The sequence below is a fragment of the Atractosteus spatula genome, chromosome 2, assembly GCF_055471065.1.
Source record: "Atractosteus spatula isolate fAtrSpa1 chromosome 2, fAtrSpa1.hap1, whole genome shotgun sequence".
NCBI classification, from domain to species: Eukaryota; Metazoa; Chordata; class Actinopteri; order Semionotiformes; family Lepisosteidae; genus Atractosteus; species Atractosteus spatula.
Window position 1 is genome coordinate 3723907 of NC_142707.1, and position 25015 is coordinate 3748921.

At 54.7% G+C, this 25015-nt stretch overlaps 3 protein-coding genes across 15 annotated transcripts in view; 2 read left to right on the forward strand and 1 right to left on the reverse strand.

The window, feature by feature from the left end:
- The window catches only part of huwe1 (HECT, UBA and WWE domain containing E3 ubiquitin protein ligase 1), a 52727-nt gene extending 39523 nt beyond the window's left edge, over window positions 1-13204 (forward strand). For 8 of the 13 annotated variants that reach the window (XM_088932799.1, XM_088932830.1, XM_088932852.1 and 5 more), the window contains 20 exons: window positions 216-436; window positions 610-1004; window positions 1586-2231; window positions 2926-3667; window positions 4169-4269; window positions 4777-4933; window positions 5049-5180; window positions 5579-5794; window positions 7154-7407; window positions 8872-8971; window positions 9110-9259; window positions 9422-9667; window positions 9916-10033; window positions 10206-10346; window positions 10489-10776; window positions 10959-11064; window positions 11151-11268; window positions 11527-11708; window positions 11789-11979; window positions 12430-13204. In XM_088932799.1, coding sequence (XP_088788925.1) covers window positions 216-436; window positions 610-1004; window positions 1586-2231; window positions 2926-3667; window positions 4169-4269; window positions 4777-4933; window positions 5049-5180; window positions 5579-5794; window positions 7154-7407; window positions 8872-8971; window positions 9110-9259; window positions 9422-9667; window positions 9916-10033; window positions 10206-10346; window positions 10489-10776; window positions 10959-11064; window positions 11151-11268; window positions 11527-11708; window positions 11789-11979; window positions 12430-12532 — 4607 coding nt within the window. In that variant the 3' untranslated portion in view covers window positions 12533-13204. Of the gene's footprint in view, window positions 1-215; window positions 437-609; window positions 1005-1585; window positions 2232-2925; window positions 3668-4168; window positions 4270-4776; window positions 4934-5048; window positions 5182-5578; window positions 5795-7153; window positions 7408-8871; window positions 8972-9109; window positions 9260-9421; window positions 9668-9915; window positions 10034-10205; window positions 10347-10488; window positions 10777-10958; window positions 11065-11150; window positions 11269-11526; window positions 11709-11788; window positions 11980-12429 lie in introns of all 13 variants that reach the window. The other 5 variants (XM_088932838.1, XM_088932886.1, XM_088932871.1 and 2 more) reach the window with 3 other exon arrangements.
- A 1793-nt stretch (window positions 13205-14997) lies between these two features.
- Window positions 14998-19703, forward strand: hsd17b10 (hydroxysteroid (17-beta) dehydrogenase 10). The gene is made up of 6 exons (XM_088940504.1): window positions 14998-15061; window positions 16174-16338; window positions 17317-17481; window positions 17674-17802; window positions 18146-18254; window positions 18775-19703. The coding sequence occupies exons 1-6, from the start codon at window positions 15038-15040 to the stop codon at window positions 18963-18965; spliced, it is 783 nt and encodes a 260-aa protein (XP_088796630.1). The 5' UTR covers window positions 14998-15037; the 3' UTR covers window positions 18966-19703.
- Window positions 19704-20376: 673 nt separating this feature from the next.
- ribc1 (RIB43A domain with coiled-coils 1) lies at window positions 20377-24825 on the reverse strand. Its single transcript, XM_088934380.1, has 8 exons — window positions 24779-24825; window positions 23333-23560; window positions 22588-22817; window positions 22131-22245; window positions 21905-22023; window positions 21484-21705; window positions 20803-20969; window positions 20377-20619 (listed from the first exon to the last, which is right to left on the reverse strand). The coding sequence occupies exons 2-8, from the start codon at window positions 23529-23531 to the stop codon at window positions 20538-20540; spliced, it is 1134 nt and encodes a 377-aa protein (XP_088790506.1). The 5' UTR covers window positions 23532-23560; window positions 24779-24825; the 3' UTR covers window positions 20377-20537.
- Window positions 24826-25015: the final 190 nt, after the last annotated feature.

Genomic DNA, 25015 nt, shown 5'->3' on the forward strand with positions numbered 1-25015 from the left:
GACAGGGAGGAGCAGGCAGATCAAGGCAGAGGCTGGTTACCGTCCTGTGTGCCGGTGTTGGAAACAAAGGGCTTTGAAGTCCCAGGACTGAGGGCCGAAACAGTAAAACCAGGAGTCTAAAAGAAAGCGCAGACCCCAGACGAAGGGCTGAGCGCTGCCATCTCAGTAGTGTAAACCCTTCTGCATTAACCCAACCGCTCCTCTCTCTGTCCCAGGGATTAATCTCCCAGAGGGCGTCGATCCCTCTTTCCTGGCAGCCCTCCCGGAGGATATCCGGCGAGAGGTTCTGCAGAACCAGCTGGGCATCCGGCCGCCTGCCCGCCCCGTCGCTACGACAACCCTGCCCACTCCCACACCCCCGCTGGTGGGAAGTGCAGGGGTCACAGAGGTCAGCCCCGAGTTCCTGGCCGCCCTGCCTCCCGCCATCCAGGAAGAGGTCAGTCTTGCCCTCGTTTCTCAATCACAAGCTCTCTTTTTTTAAACCCCGCCCCCCCCCCCCCCCCCCACCTTCCCACTTTCTTCTTTCTCCCCGTCCCTGGATTTTGGGTTCTTGGCGACTTGTGCCCTCTCTCCGCGGAGCGCTGACGCCCCTCTCCCTCCCCTCTCCAGGTCCTGGCGCAGCAGCGGGCGGAGCAGCAGCGGCGGGAGCTCTCGCAGGCGCCCCCCGGCGGCGACCAGCACATGGACCCCGTCACCTTCATCCAGACCCTGCCGTCGGAGCTGCGGCGGAGCGTGCTGGAGGACATGGAGGACAGCGTGCTGGCCGTGATGCCGCCCGACATCGCCGCCGAGGCCCAGGCCCTGCGGCGCGAGCAGGAGGCGCGGCAGCGGCAGCTCATGCACGAGCGGCTCTTCGGCCACAGCAGCTCCTCGGCGCTGTCCGCCATCCTGCGCTCGCCCGCCTTCACCAGCCGCCTCGGGGGCAACCGCGGCGTGCAGTACACCCGGCTCGCCGTGCAGAGGGGGGGCGCCTTCCAGATGGGCGGCTCTGGCACCCACACGCGGTGAGAAAGGAAACGCTCCGGTCTGCGTGCCTGCGCTCGTTCCTCCGCTCTGTAACGCCTTGGACACGTCTTTTCTCCCCTGTAGTGGCCAGAGTAGTGTTGAGCTTGTCTTCATTGTTTCTGTTCCTGTTTTCACCTAGGGGTCATCTGCAGTAGTTTCTGAGGAAATTGCTAACCCTGCTTTTCTTTCCATTTCTCCCTCTCTCTCTGCCTCCCTCTCGATTCAGTTCAATTCAAGGTGCTTTATTGGCATGACCGATGAGTAAAATCAGTGTTGCCAAAGCAAAACAAACACAAAAACAAATAAAATCTACATTTACATACATGTGTAATACAGAGACATCATAAAATATTTCCATATAAACATATGGAGCATTATTGGGAGACAGGCTCACTGTTCCTCAGGCTATGACAGGAGATCACATACTGGGCTGCCAGTTCAAGTTCCCCCCTCCCTCTCCCGGTCGGATTGGGAGTTGTGATTCTGGCAGGTGTGGGAATTCTGGGATTCATTTGTAAATCTGGGGAAGAATGTTTCTCTAATCCTAGAATATTTGTCCCTCTCTCTCTCCGACCCCCAGCCCCTCCAGCTCCAGTGTGGACTCCCTCCTCCGTTTGCGCGGCCGGCTGCTCCTGGACCACGAGGCCCTGTCCTGCCTGCTGGTGCTGCTCTTCGTGGACGAGCCCAAGCTCAACACCAGCCGCCTGCACCGCGTCCTGCGCAACCTCTGCTACCACTCGCAGACGCGCGGCTGGGTCATCCGCAGCCTGCTGTCCATCCTGCAGCGCAGCAGCGAGAGCGAGCTGTGTATCGAGACGCCCCGGCCGACCCCACCCGCTCCTTCCTCCTCCCAGGACGAGCGGGGCAAGAGGGGTTTGACGGGGGCTTCTGGGAAACTGGTGGCGGCTTCCTCCGCCCCAGCCGGCCTCCACCCCCCCTCTTCCTCTTCGTCGTCCGCCGCCGCCGCCCCCGGGCCCGCGCCGTCCTCTCTGGACCTCCTGAACCGCGTGGAGTCCCGCAGCTCCAGCCAGCTCTCCTGGCTCTCTGTTTCCATGGACGCAGCGCTGGGCTGCCGGACGAACATCTTCCAGATCCAGCGCTCGGTGGCGGGCGGGCGCAAGCACACAGAGCGCCACGCCGGGGGCGGGTCCACCGTGCACATCCACCCGCAGGCGGCGCCCGTGGTCTGCCGGCACGTGCTCGACACACTCATACAGCTCGCCAAGGTGAGCGCCGTTCCTGCCCGCCGCCATGCTGTCATTCAGTTCAGTTCAAGATTTATTGCCCCGTTGGGGTGATGTCCCTACGCAACGACAGACAAAATCTCACCAGCCAGGAAGTCAGTGAAACAGCGTTGCAAGATAAGATAAGGGAGAAGAGGGTTACGATCCACTGTTTGAAAAAGAGTTTGCAGTGGGGGTGAAAGATTTTCTGGGTCTGTTAGTATTAGAGCTGGAGACGCAGAGGCGTCTCCTGAAGGGGGAGGAGTATGAACTCGCAGCGGAGGGGCCGAGAAAGATGATCCGTAATGCACATTGCTTTCTTTGCCACCCTCTGTTTGTAGAGAACATTAAAGGCGATTTGATTTGCTCCCGTTCATTTGCTGCTTCATTTGACTAGTTTTTCCAGCCTATTAAAATCCTGATGTTACCAAACCGTGAGTGAGACAGTACGTTAATACACTTTCAGTCAAATACTGTTAGGATGGTTCTGTCTACCTTGAAATAACTGTTTCCTTAGAAAAGTCTCTTTTTTTTTTTACTCTAAGATTCTGACTGTATCACGCTCAGTCTTGCTTTTTGACTAAGTCTCTGAGCAAGTTTTCTCTCTCTTGCTCATTTTCCTGTCTTGTCTTTTAGTTCTGTCTCTCTAAAAACACCTGATGCCTCCCTTCAGCAGTTTCTCGATCTCTCTCACCAGGTGTTCCCCAGCCACTTCACCCAGCAGCGCTGTAAAGACCTGCCCTCGACCTGCGACCCTGACCCCCGGGATCGCCTGTGCGGTGGGGGTGGAGGAGGAGGAGGAGGGGGAGGGGGCGGGGGCGGTCGAGCCCCCGGCCAGCCCAGCTCCCTCCCCACCCCTCTGCAGACCCCGTCCTCAGCCACGCCCGCGCCCACCCCTACCTCCCCCCAGCCCACCTCCCTGACTTGTGGCGGCACCCTACAGGCCCTCGGGATCTCCACGGACTTTTGGGATCTCCTGGTCAAACTTGACAACATGAACGTGAGCCGCAAGGGCAAGGCGTCCATGAAGACCCTGCCACTGGGGGGCGCCGGGGAGTCGGAAGGCGCGCAGGGCAGTCTTGAGGCCTCCCCTCTGGGCCAGCTGATGAACATGCTCTCCCATCCGGTGATTCGCCGGAGCTCGCTGCTCACCGAGAAACTCCTGCGCCTGCTGTCGCTCATTTCCATAGCTCTGCCTGACAACAAAGCCACCGAAGTGCCACCTGGGCCTGGGCACCCCGCGGCCCCCGCGGCCTCTGCCCCCGCCCCGTCCACTCCTGCTACTGCCCCCACCCCGGCTGCCGGGGCGCCTGCAGCGGCCGCTGGAGTCCCCGGGCCGGCCGCAGTCCCCCTGGCTCCATCACAGACTGCTGCTGCCGTCGCGCCCACGCAGCCGCCCTCCACGGCCGCCGCCACTGCTGCTACAGCGACACCTGTTGGTAAGAAACTGCCGTGGCAGGCTGCCCAGTGGGTACCGGTATCTTGACGTCATGCGCGTCCCAGCCAGGGCTTTCTGTGCCAAACGTTCTAGCGCATCTGTTACTGTTCTGCGCCAGTGAGATGCATGTAGACTAATGGAAACAGTTGGATTAGGTTGTGTAAGATTTTTGTGTCAGCGTTTCATGCCAGGTTTGTTGTGCATAGCGATGCCCAGTTTGTGTCAGTGTGTATTGATTTGCTAAATGTCCGGTGTGTATCATTGTTAATAATTGGTATCTTAATGTCGGGTCTTTCTCTGTTCCTCGCACTCTCTTTAGCCCTTTTGTCTCCCTCTCTTTTCCACGTCTTTATCCGACCTTCGTGTCCCTCAGGGACACGCGGGATGAGATGCTCAGATCAGTGAGCCGCTCGCCAATCGAACGACGAGCTCGAAGCGCCGGTTAGCCGCCTCTGGCCCGTGGCCCTTCTCATGTTCTCGTGCTCGCCCTGTTCTCTCTCAGGTGTCAAGTCTCGGTCCCCAGTGCGCAGTTCGGACCCCGTGGGCGACAGCAAGATGGCCTCCACGGGGCTGACGGAGAAGCAGCTCCAGCTCTCTGTGGAGGTGAGAGGCAGTTGGGCCCCGAGGTGGGCAATGATGCACAAGGACGGGGGCAAATGCATCCCGCTGCCATGGTGATCAGACGCCCGTTTCACTGCGGTTTGGGGAATTATCGTGAGCTGCAGGACTTGGATATTTTATTGTGGATGGAGTACATCTGCGTGGACAGTGACTTGCAGCATGCTTGTTGCACTAAAAAAAAAAGCCCCACCTCTCCCAAGTTAATTCCTAAGATCACTTTGTTTTGACAGCTGGGCTCCTTTTTAACATTTTCATAAAAAATAAACCTAACGGGTGTCTTTTAAAGCCTGTCAGAAAGATTAAGAATTGACCTTTGGGAACTTGGTTGTGGGAGAGCCAGTTTTCATGTATTCAAATATATTTATGCTAATGAAAATATTTCTGCTGAATCTTGGGGTGATGGGTGACTAAGGATTTTCTGTTCAAAAGATCGTTGCTGTGTGTCCGATTCGGTTCCTGTGCTTATAGTGTTGCGTTGTGTGTGTGCAGGTCCTGACGTCACACTCCTGCTCAGAGGAGGGTCTGGAAGATGCAGCCAACATCCTGCTGCAGCTGTCGCGGGGCGATGCAGCGACCCGGGACACGGTGCTGAGGCTGCTGCTGAGCGGAGCCCGACAGCTGGGCTACACCCTCTGTAAACAGATCGGTCCGTACTGCTGATGTGCTCGGGCACAGTGAACCCGGCGGCCATTCGTTCACCTTTTCAGTGCGGCCGTACAGCAGGTTACCTGGAGTAATGCTTCCCTGTTGCTCTTCCTCAGGCACTCTCCTGGCAGAGTTGAGAGAATACAACCTGGAGCAGCAGAGGAGGGCACAGGCAGATGCCCACTCCCCTGATGGCACACCAAACGACGCTCCACACAGCACACCTTTGAAGGGCAAGATGACCAGCAGGTGAGGATGGGTCTAGTGGGAAAGACTTCAGAGCGAGACGGAAAGAATGAGGCGGCTGCCGACACACGATAAGCTCTGATCCGGACACATGGAGAGAGATCCTAACACAGGAGCTGATGCAGACACACGGAGAGATATACTGACCCAGAGAGGCCTTGATATAGAGAGAGGTGTGGATACAGACACGCCAAGAGAGATATACAAACAGCGAGTACTGGCACACTGAGAGAGAGACAACCGCAGAGTCACTAGTACCGATGCGCGGAGATATTGATCAAGACAAACTCGGACACTGCTTAACACTGCACATATAGGAACCTGGACGCATGCAGTGTTCTGTAATGGCTGTTTTATCATCTCCGTGGTGTTAACCTGTGTGTTTGTGTGTGCGCGCGCGGGCGGGGGCGTAGGTTCGACACGGCGGAGAACGTGGTGATCGTGGCGACGCAGAAGCGCACGCTGGGTGGCCGCGAGCTGCAGCTACCCTCCATGAGCTCGCTGACCTCCAAGACCTCCACGCAGAAGTTCTTCCTGAGGGTCCTGCAGGTCATCATCCAGCTGAGGGAGGACACGCGCAGAGCCAACAAGAAGGCCAAGCAGACGGGCAGACTGGGTAACTACGCTGCCTGTCCCGCCTGGGAACCCCTGGGGTGCTGTAGAGCAGGGGTCTCCAGGCCCAGTCCTGCGGAGCCCCGGTCCAGTTACTCTTGTGTAGTGACTTTTACGGCTTCACTAGATTTCCTGTCTCGGGGGCGAAAGCTCCCCTCTCCCACACCTGAGAGGCGTCAGGCTGAATTAACATTCCCACGTGACCAAGTTGTTTTACGATGGGGTTTGTGTAGCCTGGGTTTTTCTTCAAGAAGTGAAAGTTTGCTGGTCTTATCAGAAGGGGGGCAGGGGGTCACTGTTGGGCCTGATTTTACGAAGACCAACTGTGCCCTCGTTACGTCCCCAGCATGGCTCAGTCTAGGGGCTAATGGGGACTAACATGCACACCAGGGTTTAACGGACGGAAATGCACAAACAAAAAAACACTGATTACACTATTCTACAACCCAATACCCTCTAAACCTGACTCCCAAGAAAGGGGTGGCAAAACCAAAGCAAAGTCTTGCGCAAGCTCTCTACTCCATCTAAACGAAGCTATAACAGAAAACGTAAAAAAAAACGTGGATACCACAACAATCCCAGCCCTACACCGCTGCTTAGAAAACACATCCAATACGCCTGGCGTGTTCGCCGTTTCTTCTCCTCCCGTCTCCCCCCCCCTCCCCCCCCCCCCCCCACACACTCACACACACACACCCACCCTCCGGATGTCCCGTACCGTACTGCTCTCTTCAGCCAATCCAGAGAAGAGACCCAGTTTAGGGACACACCCACCTCGCACAGGAAGGGAATAAAAAAAAACCAGAACCTAACACCCTCATTCTCTGAGATTTCCCTGTGGCTTGAGAAGATGCTCTCCTGAGGTTTCCCCTCCGTTATCGAGGCACGACCCTGCCTCGTCGATCCGGTGTTGCTGGCGGGGCGCACGCAGCCAGGCCAGGCTGATTGCACTCTGTACTCATTTAGCGAGAAAGCACTCCTGACGGTACTAACTTGTTAGGAGCTGTCCCTGCCTCTCTGCGCACACCGTCCACAGTTTATTAATAGTCTTTGTTTGCTTCCTTCCCCCTTCTACATGCTCACTCACTCCCTTTGTCGTAGATCAGAGCCATACAAATATTCATCTGTTCCCTTATCTATTAAAGCAGTTAAATGGCAAGGGTAAATGCCAGGGGGTCAGTATAAGCCATTTATGCTGTGACTGTTAAACGATGTGTAAAATGTCATGACTTGTTTTCTTTCCTATAATGAGTTATGCATGTACAGTAGATGTGATGTCTTGTATTCAGATGTTCAGAAACAGTGTGTATCCATTATAATTTTCCCCAGGGGATAATAAACTTTCTCTCTTCCTCCCCGTCAGGCTCCTCCAGCCTGGGCTCTGCCAGCAGTATCCAGGCGGCGGTCCGGCAGCTGGAAGCGGAGGCTGACGCCATCATCCAGATGGTGAGGGAAGGGCAGCGTGCCCGCCGCCTGCAGCAGGGCCCCGCCCCTGCCGGCACGACCGCTCCCAGCACGGCCCCCGCGGCTGCCTCCCCCGCGGGCTCCACGCCCCCCGCCGCCGCCGCTGCCGGCGCTCCGAGCGTCGCCCTCCCTGGCACGGCCAGCTCCGCTACGGTTAGCATGAGCCGCGCCCCCCCCAGCCCTTCCCTCCGCCGCCGACGCCTCCACCACCACCACCATCGCCGCCGCCGCTGCTGGCCCTCGCGACAGGCCCGCTGGCTCCTGGGTCTCACCTTTGACCTCTGAGGCCAAAGTGACCATTTGAGAGGCTAGAGGGAAGCTACGCCAACACAAGTCTGGTTTGGGGAGGGCTGGGTTGCCACCCTGTCCCGAGTTTTGGATCCTGTTTGCCAGGGCTGTGGCTGAATGGTCCCGTGTGAGAGGACCCTGAGGGCTGCCCGAGGGTCACTGTCCCGGAGCAGAAGGGAGAAGTCAAGGACAAACATGAGGGAGGCTCTCTCGATCGGCTCTGCCTGTTATTTACTACTCATCCTCTATCATGGGATGATGGACAAGGGTTTCAGGAAGGCCGTAAAAATAAAGGAGTGTTGCAATAATAGTTTTGGGCCAGATACCCAAAAACACTTGTACCACCTGTCAAACAGGGAACCAAGGTCAGAGAATGTGGAAAATGACTGAATCTGTGCCAGAATTTGTATGTGAGCTGGGAGCTCCGCGCCGTGGTTGAGCCACTGTTTAGATCAGTCTACCTTCCTTCAGGAATGTGAGGCGCTTGCCTGAATGCAGCTGTCAGGGCGGGACCAGTGGTGAAGTCTGGAGTGACGTCCATAAATACAGCCGTGCGAGTGGCCCTTCATATTGTCACAACACGCCCCTCTCAGGCGAATTATCAGAGGCTGTTCTCATTGGGCTGAGCCATCATTATGAAAGGGAGGAGCTGTTTATGATTGAACTTGAGCGGAGAATTGTTTGGTTTGACTTAATTTAAGTTTGTCAGTTTCTCTTTGATTTACAGTGGAGTGCGTTAGAAATTAATACTGGAACTTCTACATACCCTGTGCACCACATGTGAAACGGAAATATTCCGTTCAGTTCATCCTGATAGAGAAGCAAGACATGCAGACACCTGCATACACACTCATTTCTTGACGTGCTGGCGGACTTGACCGACTGACGCACTGGCTGCCCGAGATGACCGCTGACGTGCTGACGGACCCTGGCTGGGATTGCACACTGACTGACGCATGCTCACTGAATGGCTGAACAGTGTGATTCATAGCCTGATTTTCCTTCTTGCAAACAAAGCAGTACTGCCTCCTGTCCCCCTGTCTCTTGCTCTCATCTGTATTCTTTTTTTTCTTGAATACTCATTTTCCATGTGTCTCTCTCTTATGTGTTCAACTGTCTCTTTGTGGATTCCTTTTTCTGCACATTGTTCTCAGGCTGTCTGTTGTTGTGTGGCTGTGCATGGCAGTCAGTCACTGGTTGCAGATTTGCAAGCTGGCTGAATGTGGTTTTCTGTATTAACCTCTGTTTCCATGTCTCTCTCTCCCCCATTGCTCTTCCAATCATCCTTACTGCCTATTCCTGCCTCCTCCCACTCTCTCTCTCTCCCAGTCGGAGGCTGCAGTCTCAGAGCCCCCTCCTGCCCAGAGAGACGACTCGCCAATGGATGTGGACCAGCCGTCCCCCCTGGGCCAGGAGTCCTCCAGTCTAGGTAAGAAAACCCAGATATCCCGAGTTCTTGCGTTGTTGTGTAGGTGGCTGGGACAGATGCCAGTGTATTTTGAGACTGCAGTGTGGGTGGCGATCTTCGGTACCTTACGGTTGTGTTGTTGATGATGTTGCTGTGTAGGCGGAGAGAACAGTGGCCAATCGGAGCGCGAGGAGAAGCTGCCTGACCTGCCCCTCCTGAGTGAGCAGCTCCTATTGGACGAGCTGTGGGACATGCTGGGAGAGTGTCTGAAGGAGCTGGAGGAGTCACATGACCAGCATGCTGTATTGGGTGAGACTCTGCGAACACACTGTGCATACTGCACATCATGCACTTTTTTTTCCCCATTACACTTGGTTCTGTTGAAGTGCGTGATAACGTAACTGACTTCTTCTGTGTGCGTGTTAACCTGTCTCTCCTCCTCCTCTCTCTGCTTCCCTCCCGTGACCTCAGTCCTCCAGCCAGCCGTGGAGGCCTTCTTCCTGGTCCACGCCACGGAGCGGGAGAGCAAGCCGCCCGTGCGCGACACGCGGGAGAGCCAGCTGGCGCACATCAAGGACGAGCCGCCCCCGCTGTCGCCCGCGCCCCTCACCCCTGCCACGCCTTCCTCGCTTGACCCCTTCTTCTCCCGGGAGCCCTCCTCCATGCACATCTCTGCCAACCTCCCGCCCGACACCCAGAAGTTCCTCCGCTTCGCCGGTGAGCGCACGCGCATTTGCCCACACGTGCCGGACAGAAATCAGGGCAATTAAAGGGACAAAAGCTGGGGCCAACACCTAGGGGAATAGTGGGAAGAATTCTGCAGGCAGGCACACTGAGACCAGTGCACACATCCAGATCCTGAAACACTGAGACCCTGCTGCAGTGATAGTGACTTACGTTCTACACCAGTCTAAACACGGTACATCTGTTGACTCCCCCGCCCTCCTCCTCCTCTCTGTCTGCAGAGACCCACCGGACCGTTCTGAATCAAATCCTGCGCCAGTCCACCACTCACCTGGCCGACGGCCCCTTCGCCGTGCTGGTCGACTACATCCGCATCCTCGACTTCGACGTCAAGCGCAAGTAGGGCTGAGTTTGCTCTTTGCTTTTTCTGAACACCTCGTTTTATGTTTTCTGCCTGTTTTTTCGCTCTCTCCCCCACAGGCTGTTCCTGCGCATCTCCTCGCTTGTCAGCTTCAGGCTCAGCTCGTGTGGCAGCCGAATCTGAACGCTCTTCTCTCCTTCTCTCGTCCAGGTATTTCCGCCAAGAGCTGGAGCGCCTGGACGAGGGGCTGAGGAAGGAGGACATGGCAGTACACGTGCGCAGGGACCATGTCTTCGAGGACTCGTACCGTGAGCTGCACCGCAAGAGCCCTGAAGAGATGAAGAACAGGCTGTGAGTCTCCCCACCCTGAGACACTGTAACACTGGAATACTGAGATGCTGTAATGCAGATAAACATGCTGTACGCACTCAGTGTACCTGTTTGCCCTTTCCTGTATTGGTGTAACTGTAGCCCCTTTCTCTCCCCGTCTCAGCTACATCGTGTTCGAGGGTGAAGAAGGTCAGGATGCGGGGGGCCTGTTGCGGGAGTGGTACATGATAATCTCACGAGAGATGTTCAACCCCATGTACGCGCTGTTCCGCACCTCTCCTGGAGACCGCGTCACCTACACCATCAACCCCTCCTCGCACTGCAACCCCAACCACCTCAGCTACTTCAAGTTCGTGGGCCGCGTCGTCGCCAAGGCTGTGTATGACAACCGCCTGCTGGAGTGCTACTTCACACGGAGCTTCTACAAGCACATCCTGGGCAAGAGTGTCAGGTACAGTACCTGGAGCACACACCCCTCGGGCTTAAAAGAGTGAAGGAGGTGCCTTTCTAATCTGTCATTCATGGCTAATATGCCAGAAAATGTTTGTACACAGTTCAGGCTAGACTTCCAAGATCTTCCGCCTTGTCCCTACTTGTGTGTCGCTCTTGGCTCCATGCTTGTCTCTCTGACAGGTACACGGACATGGAGAGTGAAGATTACCATTTTTACCAGGGCCTGGTATACCTGCTGGAGAACGACGTGTCCACACTGGGCTACGAGCTCACCTTCAGCACTGAGGTACCAGGCACCGCCCACAGCCCTCTCTCGGCGCCTCGTGTGTGTAGGGCAGTGCTTATTCGGTCTCCCTTCTCTCCCTGCTTCAGGTCCAGGAGTTCGGCGTGTGCGAGGTGAGGGATCTAAAGCCCAACGGAGCCAATATCTTGGTGACGGAGGAGAACAAGAAGGAGTACGTCCACCTGGTCTGCCAGATGAAGATGACAGGTGAGGGAAAGGCACACACGCACTTCCTGTGTTGGTGGAGTTAAAAATGGACGTCCATTTTTACAAAATGGCTATCTGTGCGTTGGGAAGGGTTGGAAAACTTGGATGTGCAAAGAAGTGAGGAAACTGAAGAAATGGTGATTAGATGTTGTGTTTTTGGGAGGGGAGTATGGCCTTTGACCTTTCACCTGTGCTGACTCTGGCCTGGATGAACATGCCTCTCTCCCCCCCCCCATTCCCCACCTCTGTTCTGTGCAGGAGCTATCCGGAAGCAGCTGGCGGCGTTCCTGGAAGGTTTCTACGAGATCATCCCGAAGCGCCTGATCTCGATCTTCACGGAGCAGGAGCTGGAGCTGCTCATATCCGGCTTGCCCACCATCGACATTGACGACCTCAAGGCCAACACAGAGTACCACAAGTACCAGTCCAGCTCCATACAGGTACCCTGGCTTGCTGTGTGCATCCCTCCTCTATGAATACGGCACGGTGCATTTATTAATACCGTCTCTCTCTTGCTCAGATCCAGTGGTTCTGGAGGGCCCTGCGCTCTTTTGACCAGGCGGACCGGGCCAAATTCCTCCAGTTTGTTACAGGCACTTCTAAGGTCCCGCTCCAGGGCTTTGCCGCCTTGGAAGGCATGAATGGAATCCAGAAATTTCAGATCCACCGTGATGACCGCTCCACTGACAGACTGCCTTCTGCTCACACCTGGTAATATACACTGACCTGAGCAGTATATACCCACTGCTCCACTGACAGGCTGCCTTCTGCTCACACCTGGTAATATACACTGACCTGAGCAGTATATACCCACTGCTCCACTGACAGGCTGCCTTCTGCACACACCTGGTAATATACACTGACCTGAGCAGTATATACCCACTACTCCACTGACGGACTGCCTTCTGCTCACACCTGGTAATATACACTGACCTGAGCAGTATATACCCACTGCTCCACTGACGGACTGCCTTCTGCTCACACCTGGTAATATCCACTGACCTGAGCAGTATATGCCCACTACTCCACTGACAGACACACCTGTATGCACTCTGTTTACTCAGTGTACCTCCATGAGTTTAACTGTAGCGAACTGGAATATTTGCTGGGTTGCATCTTCCTACTCCAGTGCTGATTCTTTGTTTCCGGCTCCATCTGCAGTTTTAACCAGCTGGACCTGCCTGCTTACGAGAGCTACGAGAAACTGAGACACATGCTGCTGCTGGCCATCCAGGAGTGCTCCGAGGGCTTCGGACTGGCCTAGACCGACCGACGTGGACAGAAAGACAGACAGGCGAGCAGGCAGAGACACATTGATGGACAGGCGAGAAGGACGAGTGCACAGACACCCTACCCCAGCAGAGCCTCTCTCTCTCTCTGCACAGCCTGGGACGGAGAGGGGTGGCGAGAGAGGAAGAGATCGAGAGACTGCGACGCAGAGGATAACGAGGAACGAGACTTTATTTCCTGTGGTTTTACCGGATGTTAATGGGGATGCTTTGTGCCTGGAGAGAGACTTTTCCTAGCTGACGTGTCTTGAGCAACTGAAAGGGCAAAACTAAGAAAAGAAGTTCAACCCTTTTGATTTGATTTTTTTTTTTTGCCGGGTGGGGAGGGTGGGAATGGCGCGGGGGTGCGAGTACTTCGTGCGCTGGTGTGAAGAAGACGAAGATGATGAAGAATTTCGAACAGCGGCTCCTCCTCGGGGAGTCTCCAGAGAAGCGGCGCGAGTCACTAGGTTCCAGCCTTCTGTCCTGGGTTTGCAGCCCGTCTATTTTTGAGCTTGGGGGGTAAAAAAAACAAAAAGGTGAAATGAAAATAGACAAGTAAATATGTGAGTTTGAAAATGATTTTTTTGCAAAGAAATGACAAAAAATAAAAAGTGCACCTGTATGAAAAATATTATTGTTATTAAAAATGACTTAAGAGAAGAACACCGCTGTGGCTCCTCGGCTGTTTCTGCAGGGGCGGGGATGTGTTGGACCTCTGGGTGGATCAGGGACACTGTTCTTGTCTGGGTCCTGGTTCTGTTCGTGGGCTTTTACTGAGGCGTTCGCTTTCCCTTTTCCAGGCCCCAAATAACAGCTAATTCATCCCGATTAATAAAGTATGAGATCCGTCATCCCACAGCCCCATTTCTGTGTTTTTCCTCCCGGTTAAGTAGCACCAGTGCTGCCCAGCTTAGTGACTGAGGTTCAGTGTGCGGAGGGTGGGTTTCTTCCACCATACTGAGGTTCTGATGCTCCGAGATCACCCCTAAGCCCTGAATCATCTTAAATCATTCCCTGTGGGTCAAAATCATGGCAGTCAGGCTCTGGTCCGCTGCTGTGAGGGTTATGGGGAACTTATCTGAAAGAACCTGTCAAAAGACTTTAGCACAAAGCTGCAGGGATATCGCACTGTCCACTCTCCAGGTTTCTTGGCACCAGACCCCGTTTTAAGTGGAGCTCTTATTTCGTTTCTCCTGAGCGACGCCATATTGGAAGCTGCTCCTTTAACTGGAACCTGGGATAGCAGCTGAGTAAATCTAGTTTTTACACCTGTGTTGCAAGGTGAAGACGAATGAATGCAGCGGTTAAATATGCAGAATTGCCGCCCTGGGCGAGTGGGCAGGAACTGGAGGCTCTGGGAATGTGTGTGTGTGTGTGGCTCTGTCTTACCACAGGCACAAGAGATTCACTCTTTCCTTCTCGGTAATGAGAGCGCTGCTCTGCTGACCTGGCTGCACGACCTCCAGCCTGTCCCCCTGTCCCGGCGGGCAGTCCTCACAACACAGTGGGGTAGGACACCTGCAGACCTCTGGCAGGATCCCTTAAAAAGCAATGGCTGGCCCAGAGCTCACCCGAACTTGGGCACCGGAGTCTGACTTGGAGGCGCTCGGTCATCATGGGGCAGATGGCAGCTTCGCACGTTGGGCTCTTCGGCCGAGCTCCCTGCCCCGGTTCCCGGGCCTGGCTCCGTCCTGGACAGGCGCAGGGGATCCGCTGACCTGCCCGCCCAGGGGCGCATGTAGCTCTCGCCAGCGCTCTGTGCTGACAGTGCTGAGGTAGCAGCGCTCTGTCGGGAATTGATTGTTTCACAGGCCATCGCTAGAGAGTAGTTTGGTAATACATGGGCAGCAGGAAAGAGCTTTCTCTAGCTCTGGTATCCGCCCAGTTTGCTAGTTATTATAATAGTGATTGCATTGCTTATTTATAATTGGGTTGCCAGTCGGGTTACTGGCGCCTGTGCCTGAACGTTAGACAGACGGTTTGGGCTGTAAATCACGTCGCATTGATGATTAGACCGAGATCGGAGATTGTGTTTTGACCTAATTTAGTTAATGGCATTAGTTGCACTTTACAGCCCTATGTGCTCCACAACGCTTCAGCTACAGTAGATACTCACTGAACCTACCGCTGATGACCACCAGCCACACAGATACAGCAGGTATTTTGTGCTAGCAGCATGGTCAAGAGTGGTTTACTCTCTGGAGCGCTTTTTATGGTGTTGGCGTGCGAAACAGCATGAGGGGGGAGTGTTCCCCTCTAGTGTGCAAAATGTATCATCGTATTATGTTCTTAAAGTTTAATATTGCAAGATAAAACGTTTCAGATCCACCAGCAACGTGAATTCAGTCGACGCCGTACGTCTTGCCACGGGGGCGGGGCGTTCGCGGAGCCCTCGGCCTGGATTGGCAAGAGGAGTTGGCGTTGCTCCGGTAACCAGCTGAGACCCCGCCCATTTTACGTCCCGGAGAAGGGGGAGGTGTTGGAGAGCGCGGACAAAGATGGCGGCCATCAGGAGCGTCAAGGTGAGGGAGAGAGAAAAATGAGTGAGAGTATCGGTGGCGCAGCGCCTTGCATGTCTTTTTAAATATGTAATAATATTTACAGCGCGGGGGTGAATGAATGTCGGGCCGGGTTTGAGAGGGTGGGAGCAGTTTTAGGAAGAACGTGCAGTAGTTAAGTCCCTTTCAATACCTGTATGGTTGTGTCAGAATTAAATTCTCTTTAAAGATGGAGCAGATTTTAAATATGTTTTATTATCGAATTGATATTCATATTTGTAAGTTGGGACCAAAACATTACAGCACACTCCACCTTTGTCCTGCGATTTGGGGGATCAGTGAGCGCTTAAAACTGTCTCTGATCCAGTTCATGCCCGAGTCCAGCTCCGTTCTGGGCAAAACATGAAATTAAATCCGTGCCTTCACTGGAAAGTCCTACTAGCTACTGGTCTTAGTGGTCTGAACATCCTTGAAAGTGACGCCGTGATAACGTGGTCTCTATCGGGGTTTTGTAAAGTTCACAACGGACTGCTAGCCAGTAGATACCAGTTGAACCTCGTCTGCGGAAATTCCCATTAGTGCCAGTTCTCAGCCCACCCCATCCCAGTCCTCCCAGTGCTAGATCGGGTCACTAAACATCCTCATTTCTGCCAGCTGGGTTACAACAGGGGCTACGGTCCCAGTACAGTAGAACAGTCCTGTTACAATAGGGGCTACAGTCCCAGTCCAGTAGAACAGTGCTGTTACAATAGGAGCTACAGTCCCAGTACAGTAGAACAGTCCTGTTACAATAGGGGCTACAGTCCCAGTACAGCAGAACAGTCCTGTTACAATAGGAGCTACAGTCCCAGTACAGTAGAACAGTCCTGTTACAATAGGAGCTACAGTCCCAGTCCAGTAGAACAGTCCTGTTACAATAGGGGCTACAGTCCCAGTCCAGTAGAACAGTCCTGTTACAGTAGGGGCTACAGTCCCAGTCCAGTAGAACAGTCCTGTTACAGTAGGGGCTACAGTAAAATTAGGTAACAGGATATTTAAGAAAAAGCTCACAATGGATTTTGCAATCTTGAGACACTTGTGTACAGTCTTATATCTTGAACTCTCTCTGTCTCCCTGTCTGTGTGTCTTTGTGTCAGGGAATGGTGGGGCTGGTGACTGGGGGGGCCTCAGGTCTGGGCCGGGCCACAGTGGAGCGCCTGGTCAGTCAGGGGGCCAGCGCTGTGATTCTGGACCTGCCCAGCTCGGACGGCGCCAGCCTGGCAGACAAGCTCGGGGAGCGCTGCGCCTTCGCGCCCGCTGACGTGAGTGTGTGAGACACGTGCGCCGACTGGTCTCAGTGAGGGTGTGTGTGAGACACGCGCGCCGGCTGGTCTCAGTGAGGGTGTGTGTGAGACACGCGCGCCAGCTGGTCTCAGTGAGGGTGTGTGTGAGACACGCGCGCCGGCTGGTCTCCGTGAGGGTGTGTGTGAGACACGCGCGCCGGTTGGTCTCGGTGAGGGTGTGTGTGAGACACGCGCGCCGGCTGGTCTCCGTGAGGGTGTGTGTGAGACACGCGCGCCGGCTGGTCTCCGTGAGGGTGTGTGTGAGACACGCGCGCCGGCTGGTCTCAGTGAGGGTGTGTGTGAGACACGCGCGCCGGCTGGTCTCCGTGAGGGTGTGTGTGAGACACGCGCGCCGGCTGGTCTCAGTGAGGGTGTGTGTGAGACACGCGCGCCGGCTGGTCTCCGTGAGGGTGTGTGTGAGACACGCGTGCCGGCTGGTCTCCGTGAGGGTGTGTGTGAGACACGCGCGCCGGCTGGTCTCGGTGAGGGTGTGTGTGAGACACGCGCGCCGGCTGGTCTCGGTGAGGGTGTGTGTGAGACACGCGCGCCGGCTGGTCTCGGTGAGAGTGTGTGTGAGACGCGCGCCGGCTGGTCTCAGTGAGGGTGTGTGTGAGACACGCGCGCCGGCTGGTCTCAGTGAGGGTGTGTGTGAGACACGCGCGCCGGCTGGTCTCCGTGAGGGTGTGTGTGAGACACGCGCGCCGGCTGGTCTCCGTGAGGGTGTGTGTGAGACACGCGTGCCGGCTGGTCTCGGTGAGGGTGTGTGTGAGACACGCGCGCCGGCTGGTCTCGGTGAGGGTGTGTGTGAGACACGCGCGCCGGCTGTCTCAGTGAGGGTGTGTGTGAGACACGCGCGCCGGCTGGCCTCTGGAGGATGAGTGTGAGTGCGGCTCGAGCCCTGCGGACTGTGTGAGCCTCAGTCCTGGCGCAGCAGCAGTAACCCCCCCTTCTCTCCAGGTGACATCGGAGTCGGAGGTCCGCTCGGCTGTCTCCATGGCCAAGGAGCGCTTCGGCCGCCTGGACCTGGCGGTCAACTGTGCGGGCATCGCCGTCGCGGTCAAGACCTACAACTGGAAGAAGGAACTCCCTCACAGCCTGGAGGACTTCACCAGAGTCATCACCGTGAGAGGGGGCAGCTGGGGTACCGGGGCAGGGAGAGGGGGCAGTGGTGGGGTGGGATGCGGAGGGAAGAGGGTGGATGGAGAGGTGCGGAGGACGCCCCAGGGTACGTCGGTGTTTCTCCGTGGCAGGTGCGCGGGCAGGGCCTGCTCTCTCCTGTCTCTCCCGGCACCCACGTCTCTGCATCTCTGTCAGGTGAACATCGCCGGCACCTTCAACGTCATCCGCTTGGCAGTGGGGGAGATGGGGAAGAACGAGCCCGACGCCGACGGACACAGGGGCGTGATCATCAACACCGCCAGCGTGGCTGCCTTTGATGGGCAGGTGTGTCAGCACTGCCTCACCTTGCTAAACACACCTGGGCAGGACTGCCTCACCTTGCTAAACACACCTGTGCAGAACTGCCTCACCTTGCTAAACACACCTGTGCAGAACTGCCTGCTAAGCACACCAGGGCAGAACTGCCTCACCTTGCTAAACACACCTGGGCAGGACTGCCTTACCTTGCTAAACACACCTGGGCAGAACTGCCTCACCTTGCTAAACACACCTGGGCAGGTCTGCCTCACCTTGCTAAACACACCTGGGCAGAACTGCTTCACCTTGCTAACACACCAGTTAGTGCACAGCTCTGTACATTGTGTGTCTTGACCTCCTTTTTCTCCAGGTGGGTCAGGCTGCCTATTCTGCCTCGAAAGGAGGCATTGTGGGAATGACCCTTCCTATTGCTCGTGACCTGGCACCCATGGGGATCCGGGTGGTGACTATCGCTCCAGGTCAGTACTGCCCCCTAGGGGTTGAGGGTTTGTATTACTGACTAAAGCTCCCCTTCAAACTGTTGCTGCATTTCGTAATTTAGTGGTTTTGAGGCAGACATTTGGAGGGGGGTGACACTGAGGGGAATTGGTTATTTTCTGCTATTTATTGTATTTTATTGCATGTGGGTCAATAGAGGTATGTCCCCAAAACAAATTTGCTGAACAAACAAATTTCATTTTCAGTGTGTAACTGACGAGGTCATGTTATCATTTGCACAACAATAGTGGGTTACCACTGCTTTGATCCAACAGTAGTAACACCTTGTGAATTTCTCTAATGGTTTGTGGGATCTTGTTAAAGAGTACAAACCACTGGTCTGACATTATGTCAGAAATGCAATATATAAATGTGAGGAATTCTACATGAATTATTCCGGCGTGGTGCAGAGCTGGGACTTTGACCTCGCAGAGGTACACCAGAGGCGTGGGCCTCCAGTGCCAGCAGTGGGCAGGTTACCCCTCTCTCCCTCCCCCGCAGGCCTGTTCTCCACCCCACTCCTGGCGGGCTTACCTGAGAAGGTGCGCACCTTCCTGGCACGACAGGTGCCCTTCCCCAGCCGGCTGGGAGACCCCGCGGAGTTCGCCCACCTGGTGCAGGCGCTGACCGAGAACCCCATGATCAACGGAGAGGTCATCCGACTGGACGGGGCCATCCGCATGCAGCCCTGAGAGGGCGCGTGAGGCTCGGGGGGAGAGACGGAGTCTCTCGCAGTTCCTTCTCTGACATACCGTCCAGTTTTCATATCGGGACAGCCCCTGTTAAGCTCTCGAGTCTGTGAGTCTGTGTCTCAGTTGCTGCTGTAAAAGCTTTTGTGTCTGTATCTACACCTGATGCTTATCAGAACCCCGTATGCACTAGAGCACACCTGGAGTACGGATTCCTACTGGCTCTCCTGTATGAAGGACTGCAGAGGCAAAATCATACCAAATCATGACTCTCTGAAATTGTTGCTGTACACTGAATACATCCTCATTTCGTTAATTCAGTAACTTAGTTTCACACTGATCTTTTCCCCTGTGTCTCTCTCACTGTGTCTCCTGTCCTGTTGTGTTAATGAGGGATCATCTCGTCTCTCTCGCCACGTTCACTGTGCTACTGTGTGTGTTCCAACACTGAGGGGTTCTCTGTTAGTGCCACTCTTGTTTGCACAGAGTAGTGTCCACACACAGCAGCCCAGGAGATGGGGAGACGGCAGGGGTACAGCGCAGATGGTTTAGTATTAATTGAACTGGTTGTATTGCTGTGTCATATCTAGGGCAGGGGATCGAGTCTTGAGTCATCTTGGACACAGGGGCTGTGAGAGGAATTCTGGCTGTTTCTGATGATAACACTCAATCTTGTAAATTTACAAAATTACTCTTGATTAGTAAAAATAAAATCATTTTTAAATCGTCCGTTTCATGGGAGTTGCTTCGTCTTGAGTTTTTTTGCCTGTACAAGACAACTGTCATCTATGAACTTTGAAGAAGTAGAATGGAATTTAATAATTATTTGACTTCACAGGCAGCACGGGGGTTAACACTGCTGCCTCACAGTGCGGGAATCCTGGGTTCAATTCCTGGGGTGCTGTCTGTGTGGGGTTTGCATGTTCTCCCTGTGTTCGCTTGGGTTTCCTCCCACAGTCCGAAGACATGCTGGTGGGTTAAGAGGCTTCTGGGAAAATTGGCCCCAGTGTGAGTTTGTGTGTGCCCGTCCATGGACTAGGGTGTACTGGACAGAGTCCATTCACCCACAACCCTGAATTGGAAGAAGTGGTAAGAAGATGGATGGATTTGAATTCACAGCCGACTGCTGTGGATACTGTGCACTGCTGGAGAGATTATTACCTGTGAGTGCTCCTCCATTCTGCAGCATAGAGGTTGTGGACAGGTGGCTGGAGGCTACACCTCAAGTTTAGAACTCGCTGTATTCATCTGAAACTGAGAACTACATCATCCTGAGCTTTGCCTTAAAATGAGTGGAGCTCTTTCAGTGGACTTCAATTTGCAGCAGTTAAGTGCTTGATCACGGCACCCAGGAGGTGAAGTCTGGAGGTGAGCTGCAAGCACACAACACACACAGAGACAGCGAACCAGAGTGTTTCAGCACCATCCTAGACTTTATTCAGCTCTGCGCTGGAAGGCTTGATGACAGGAGAACTGGGAAAATAAACTTGGTGAGTTAGTGTCTGTGGATACGAGTGTGTGTGTGTACATAGCTTTGTATCTGGCCATCAGTGTGTGTGTCTAGCTCTGTGTGCGTCAGCGTGAGGAGGTGTTGAACCGTGTGAAGTAGTGAGCTGTAGGCTGGTTGGTGTACAGCTCCTTCTCCAGGTACTGCTGGCTGGGGAGAGAGAGAGAGAAAAGGGGTGTTAGCACACTGCTGACCGAGAGATTGAAAGAGCAGATCACTCCAGCTCAGTGCTGCACCTGTGCTGGGGTCTTTCTCTGGGGCTCCGGATCGGCTAGACTGAGTTTCTGGGCGACCACAGGTGTGGGTGGCTGTGCTAACTACTGCTCCACTCACTGCAGTCTCTGCTCCCGGGCCAGCTGCGCGTTGTATCTGGCCAGCCGCTCTCGGCCCTCCCTCGCTCGCTCCAGCGCGTTCTCCTCCTCTTCCCTGGCCTTCCTCGCCGCCGCCGTCTGCAGCTGGCCCCACTGTGCCTCCGTCCGCCTCTCCGCCGCCCGCCGCCGCTGAGGGGAGGCAGCGCAGGAACACCGCTGAACATCGGGGCAAGGGCTCGGCCCCCCCCCGAGTCACACGCCCCGGAGCACCCGAGGGTGCTACAGTACCTCGGAGCCCCCCCCCACGAGGAAGTGAGAGGCGGCACATGGCTACCGTTACCCCAGCGTTCCCACATGGCCAGCGGGAGCCCGGTACGAGCAGCGCCCTTCATGTGCGTCCCAGACGGGCAGGCCCAGGACGCAGTCCGATCTCGTCAGGTCTCAGCAGAAGCGAAGACAGGCTAAGCCTGGTCAGAACTTGGAGGAGAGATCTCTGCTGCTGTTAGCAGTGGGGGATCAGTAAGTGGCTCTCTACCCTCTGGACCAGAATTTCCAACCCAACCCAGACTGATTCCAAATAATGGTTTTGCCTGTCTTTCCACACACGCCTCTTCCCCGTCTCCATATTGCGCTCTCGGTGTATGCCGTATGCACTTCCTCTCTCTTCCTCCGCCTCCCTGACCCCAGGGTTCCCCCTCAGTACCTCTCCCTCGGTGCACTGCTCCTGTCTCTCCCTCAGGATGGCGCTGTGCTGCTCGGCGCTCATCCCTTTCCAGCGGTCCGTCAGCACCCGGCCCCCGCCTGCCAGCCCCGCCTCCGCTTGCTCCGTCAGCAGGTCAGAGGTCACCTGCTGCCGCAGCTCCGCCAGCTTCTCCTGCTCCTCTCGGGCCCTCTCCGCCCTCTCTCTCTCCGCGCGCTCCGCCGCCTGGGGGAACAGTGTACTACAGCAGTGCTGCGCGGTTCACTGCGGTGTATTTACAGTGTACCAGAGAGCCCTGGCCTTGCGCATTACAGTACAGCACAGGCCATCCCAGTGAAGTGTAGTGCAGCTGAGTGAAGTCCAGTCCGAACCATGGCAGTACAACGCAGTTCAGAATACAGGCCAGGACAGAACAGAGTAGTACCTGAGCCCTGTGGTAGTCAGTGAGTGCAGTCTGGGCAGCTCTCTTGCACTCCTCCTCTAGAGCACTGAGCTGGACAGCCCTGAGGTCCTCCAGCAGCCTCAGTCTCTCACTGACCGATTCTGAAACACACAGCACATCCCTCACACTGTCACTGTGAACACACTGCATATCACAAACACCCTGATTAGTATGAAACTTGTATTAACTAATGTCCAGGAGTGTGCACCTTTGTGGTTTTGCTCTTGGCAGCGTCTGGCCCTTTCTTCAATCTGTGCTCTCAGCACTCGCTCATTTTCCTCCTTCTGTATCCTCCTCCTCTCCTTCTCTCCTGGATCTTCACCCTGAGCACACACATAGCACTGGGAATACTGCCAGACAGAGCACTGGGAATACAGCCACACAGAGCAATATTAATACTGCCACATACAGAGCACTGAGGATACTGACACACACAGGGCACTGTGGATACTGACACACAGCACTAAAAAACACACACACAGAGCACTGTGGATACTGACACACACAGCACTAAAAACAGAGACACAGACCAGCACCAGGAGCTGGATATGTTGTGCTAATTACATGATCGCAGAGCTCTTTTCTGTCTTTGTCTCTTTCTCTGTTTCTTTATGTGAGTGTCTCTGCCTAAACGTTTTTCTGTGCTGTCTATGTGCATGGCTGACCTCGAATCTTTGCATGCTGGCTGGCCCATACTGAGCATCAGGGTCGGTGAGACCGGCAGGGGAATCGCTGTGTATTGCACGAGGGTCATTAAGGTCAAAGTCCCGAGAGTCTTTGGGGCACTGCTGGGTTGCCCGAAACTCCTGTAGCTCCCGGGCCAGCTGGGCACGAGTCTCTTGTTCCTCCTGCTGACCCTGAACAAACACTGCATCCTGGGCAAGGCTGAGTGCATCTGAGAGAGACAGAGGGGTTAATACACACACTGCTGTACACACACACTGCACTGAGACAGAGGGGTTAATACACACACCGCTGTACACACACACTGCACTGAGACAGAGGGGTTAATACACACACTGCTGTACACACACACTGCACTGAGACAGAGGGGTTAACACACACACTGCACTGAGACAGAGGGGTTAACACACACACTGCTGTACACACACACTGCACTGAGACAGGGGGTTAATACACACACTGCTGTACACACACTGCACTGAGACAGAGGGGTTAACACACACACTGCTGTACACACACACTGCACTGAGACAGAGGGGTTAACACACACACTGCTGTACACACACACTGCACTGAGACAGAGGGGTTAACACACACACTGCTGTACACACACACTGCACTGAGACAGAGGGGTTAACACACACACTGCTGTACACACACACTGCTGTAGAGGGTGACAGTGACACTCAGCCAGGTGGGGGTGTGACCTATGACTCTGTCTCTCACCGAAGGCGCGGTCCCTCCGTCTCTCCGCCTCCTCCAGGACCCGCCGCTCCTCCACCTGCCTCTCCAGCGCCGGCAGGTCCACCCCAAGGGTCCGGACCCGCGGGTTAAACACCCGGCTCCGCCGCTGCGCCTCTGCCAGCCGCCGGCGCTCCACCGCCGCCGCGAGGGCTCCATCTACAGGCAGGTCTACTTTATACATCCCGCGACACTGCACAGCCAACACACACACTGAAGAAAAATAATAACAGAAGAACAGAATAAATAATGATAATCCTTACACTTACATACATCGTAAGGATTCGACATAAAAGTGTAAGGACTGTTATTATATATATACTCATTAAGTATATATGTGTATTATATATAGTGCTTCTCTGGACATGTTTACATTCATGTTTCGTGCTGCTCTGCATAAAGTTCTGGTGATACTCGTGTCTCAGTCATGAACAAGCAGTAATAATAACTCCCTACACTTATATAGCGCTTTTTCTGACACTTCACACAAAGCACTGTACGGGTAATGGGGACTCACTTCCACCCCCCACCAGTGTGCAGCCCCACCTGGATGATGCTCCAGTCCTCTCCCCACACACCAGCTCTCAGTGGGGAGGAGAGCAGAGTGATGAAGCCCGTTCAGAGAGGGGGGTTATTAGGAGGCCTTGATAGGTAATGTCGAGGGGGAGATTTGGCCCAGCACTGGGTGTGGGACAGGGCTGTCTGTACGCTGCAGGGGACAGCCACTGTCCTGTGACACTTCAGTCTCACTGCAATGATGGAATATCTGTGGAGTGGACCCGGGCAGACTTTAACGCCCAGTCCAGAGCTGCCTGCTGTCTGGCCTTCAGCAGAGAAGACAGACCTGTCACTCCCTACGAACGTGCTCTTGCCCTCCTGACAAGACAGTAGCCAAGACAGTGCTGCTCTGGAGTCAGTCAGTCCTGGGCTGAGGGAGCTGAACCTCTGTATTCCGCCCAGACTACATGAGGAACCGATACAAGTAGTCAAAGTTCTCTAAGGCAGCTACAGTCAACATAGTGGATTTCCCTCTGCTTTATTTGAATGAAAATTAGAATTGATCCAAGTGTGTAGAAGCAGATGAGCTTAGAACGAAGTCTATATTCTGGAAGAGATGGGACCCATAGGTTTACTGCATAGTGTCTCTCCCAGCCCCACACTTGGCTACCTGTGTGGACTGTATCTGTATCTCTGCGACGAATATAGGTTTTCATCCAAATTCATCTGCTCAAGGGAGCCTTGTTTTCCAACATCGCGGAGAGATTCTGTTTAGCAAGTTATCTTTGTTATAAACAGCTGTACAGCAACCCCACTGCAGTCTGCTTCAAGGTGACACACCGCCGTGATCCAAGCCAAGTCTAACAGAGGTTTATAGATGGTTGGTTTGCATTTGTTATCTGCTAGAAGAAAGAAAAAAACGACTTATCTTACCAGGGTTTTGGCTGCGTTTGCGCCAGGTAGCTCCTTCCACTAATGTGTGCCCAGAGCAAATCCAAATTGATTTGTTTCTAGTCAGCCGCTTGGGGTTCCTATGGAAACGAGAATCCACCACTCGCCCTGTTAATATGCCCTCACTCCCATTTAAGTCGACTGAAGGTGGTGCCCAAAAGGAAGATGGCCGGCCTTGGCGTCGCACGTCTTGCGTGCGGTTTGGACGTATGCGTGCTT

Excerpts from the sequence above, each read along its gene's own strand:
- hsd17b10 (XM_088940504.1), top strand. The coding sequence starts at position 15,038 with ATGGCGGCCATCAGGAGCGTCAAG. Across the intron at positions 16,339-17,316 it reads GCGCCTTCGCGCCCGCTGAC|GTGACATCGGAGTCGGAGGT; the intron begins GTGAGTGTGTGA and ends CCTTCTCTCCAG. Across the intron at positions 17,482-17,673 it reads ACTTCACCAGAGTCATCACC|GTGAACATCGCCGGCACCTT; the intron begins GTGAGAGGGGGC and ends CATCTCTGTCAG.
- ribc1 (XM_088934380.1), bottom strand. The coding sequence starts at position 23,531 with ATGTATAAAGTAGACCTGCCTGTAGATGGAGCCCTCGCGGCGGCGGTG. Across the intron at positions 22,024-22,130 it reads CCAAGAGCAAAACCACAAAG|AATCGGTCAGTGAGAGACTG; the intron begins GTGCACACTCCT and ends TGTGTGTTTCAG. Across the intron at positions 20,970-21,483 it reads AGCAGTGCACCGAGGGAGAG|CGGCGGCGGGCGGCGGAGAG; the intron begins GTACTGAGGGGG and ends GCCTCCCCTCAG.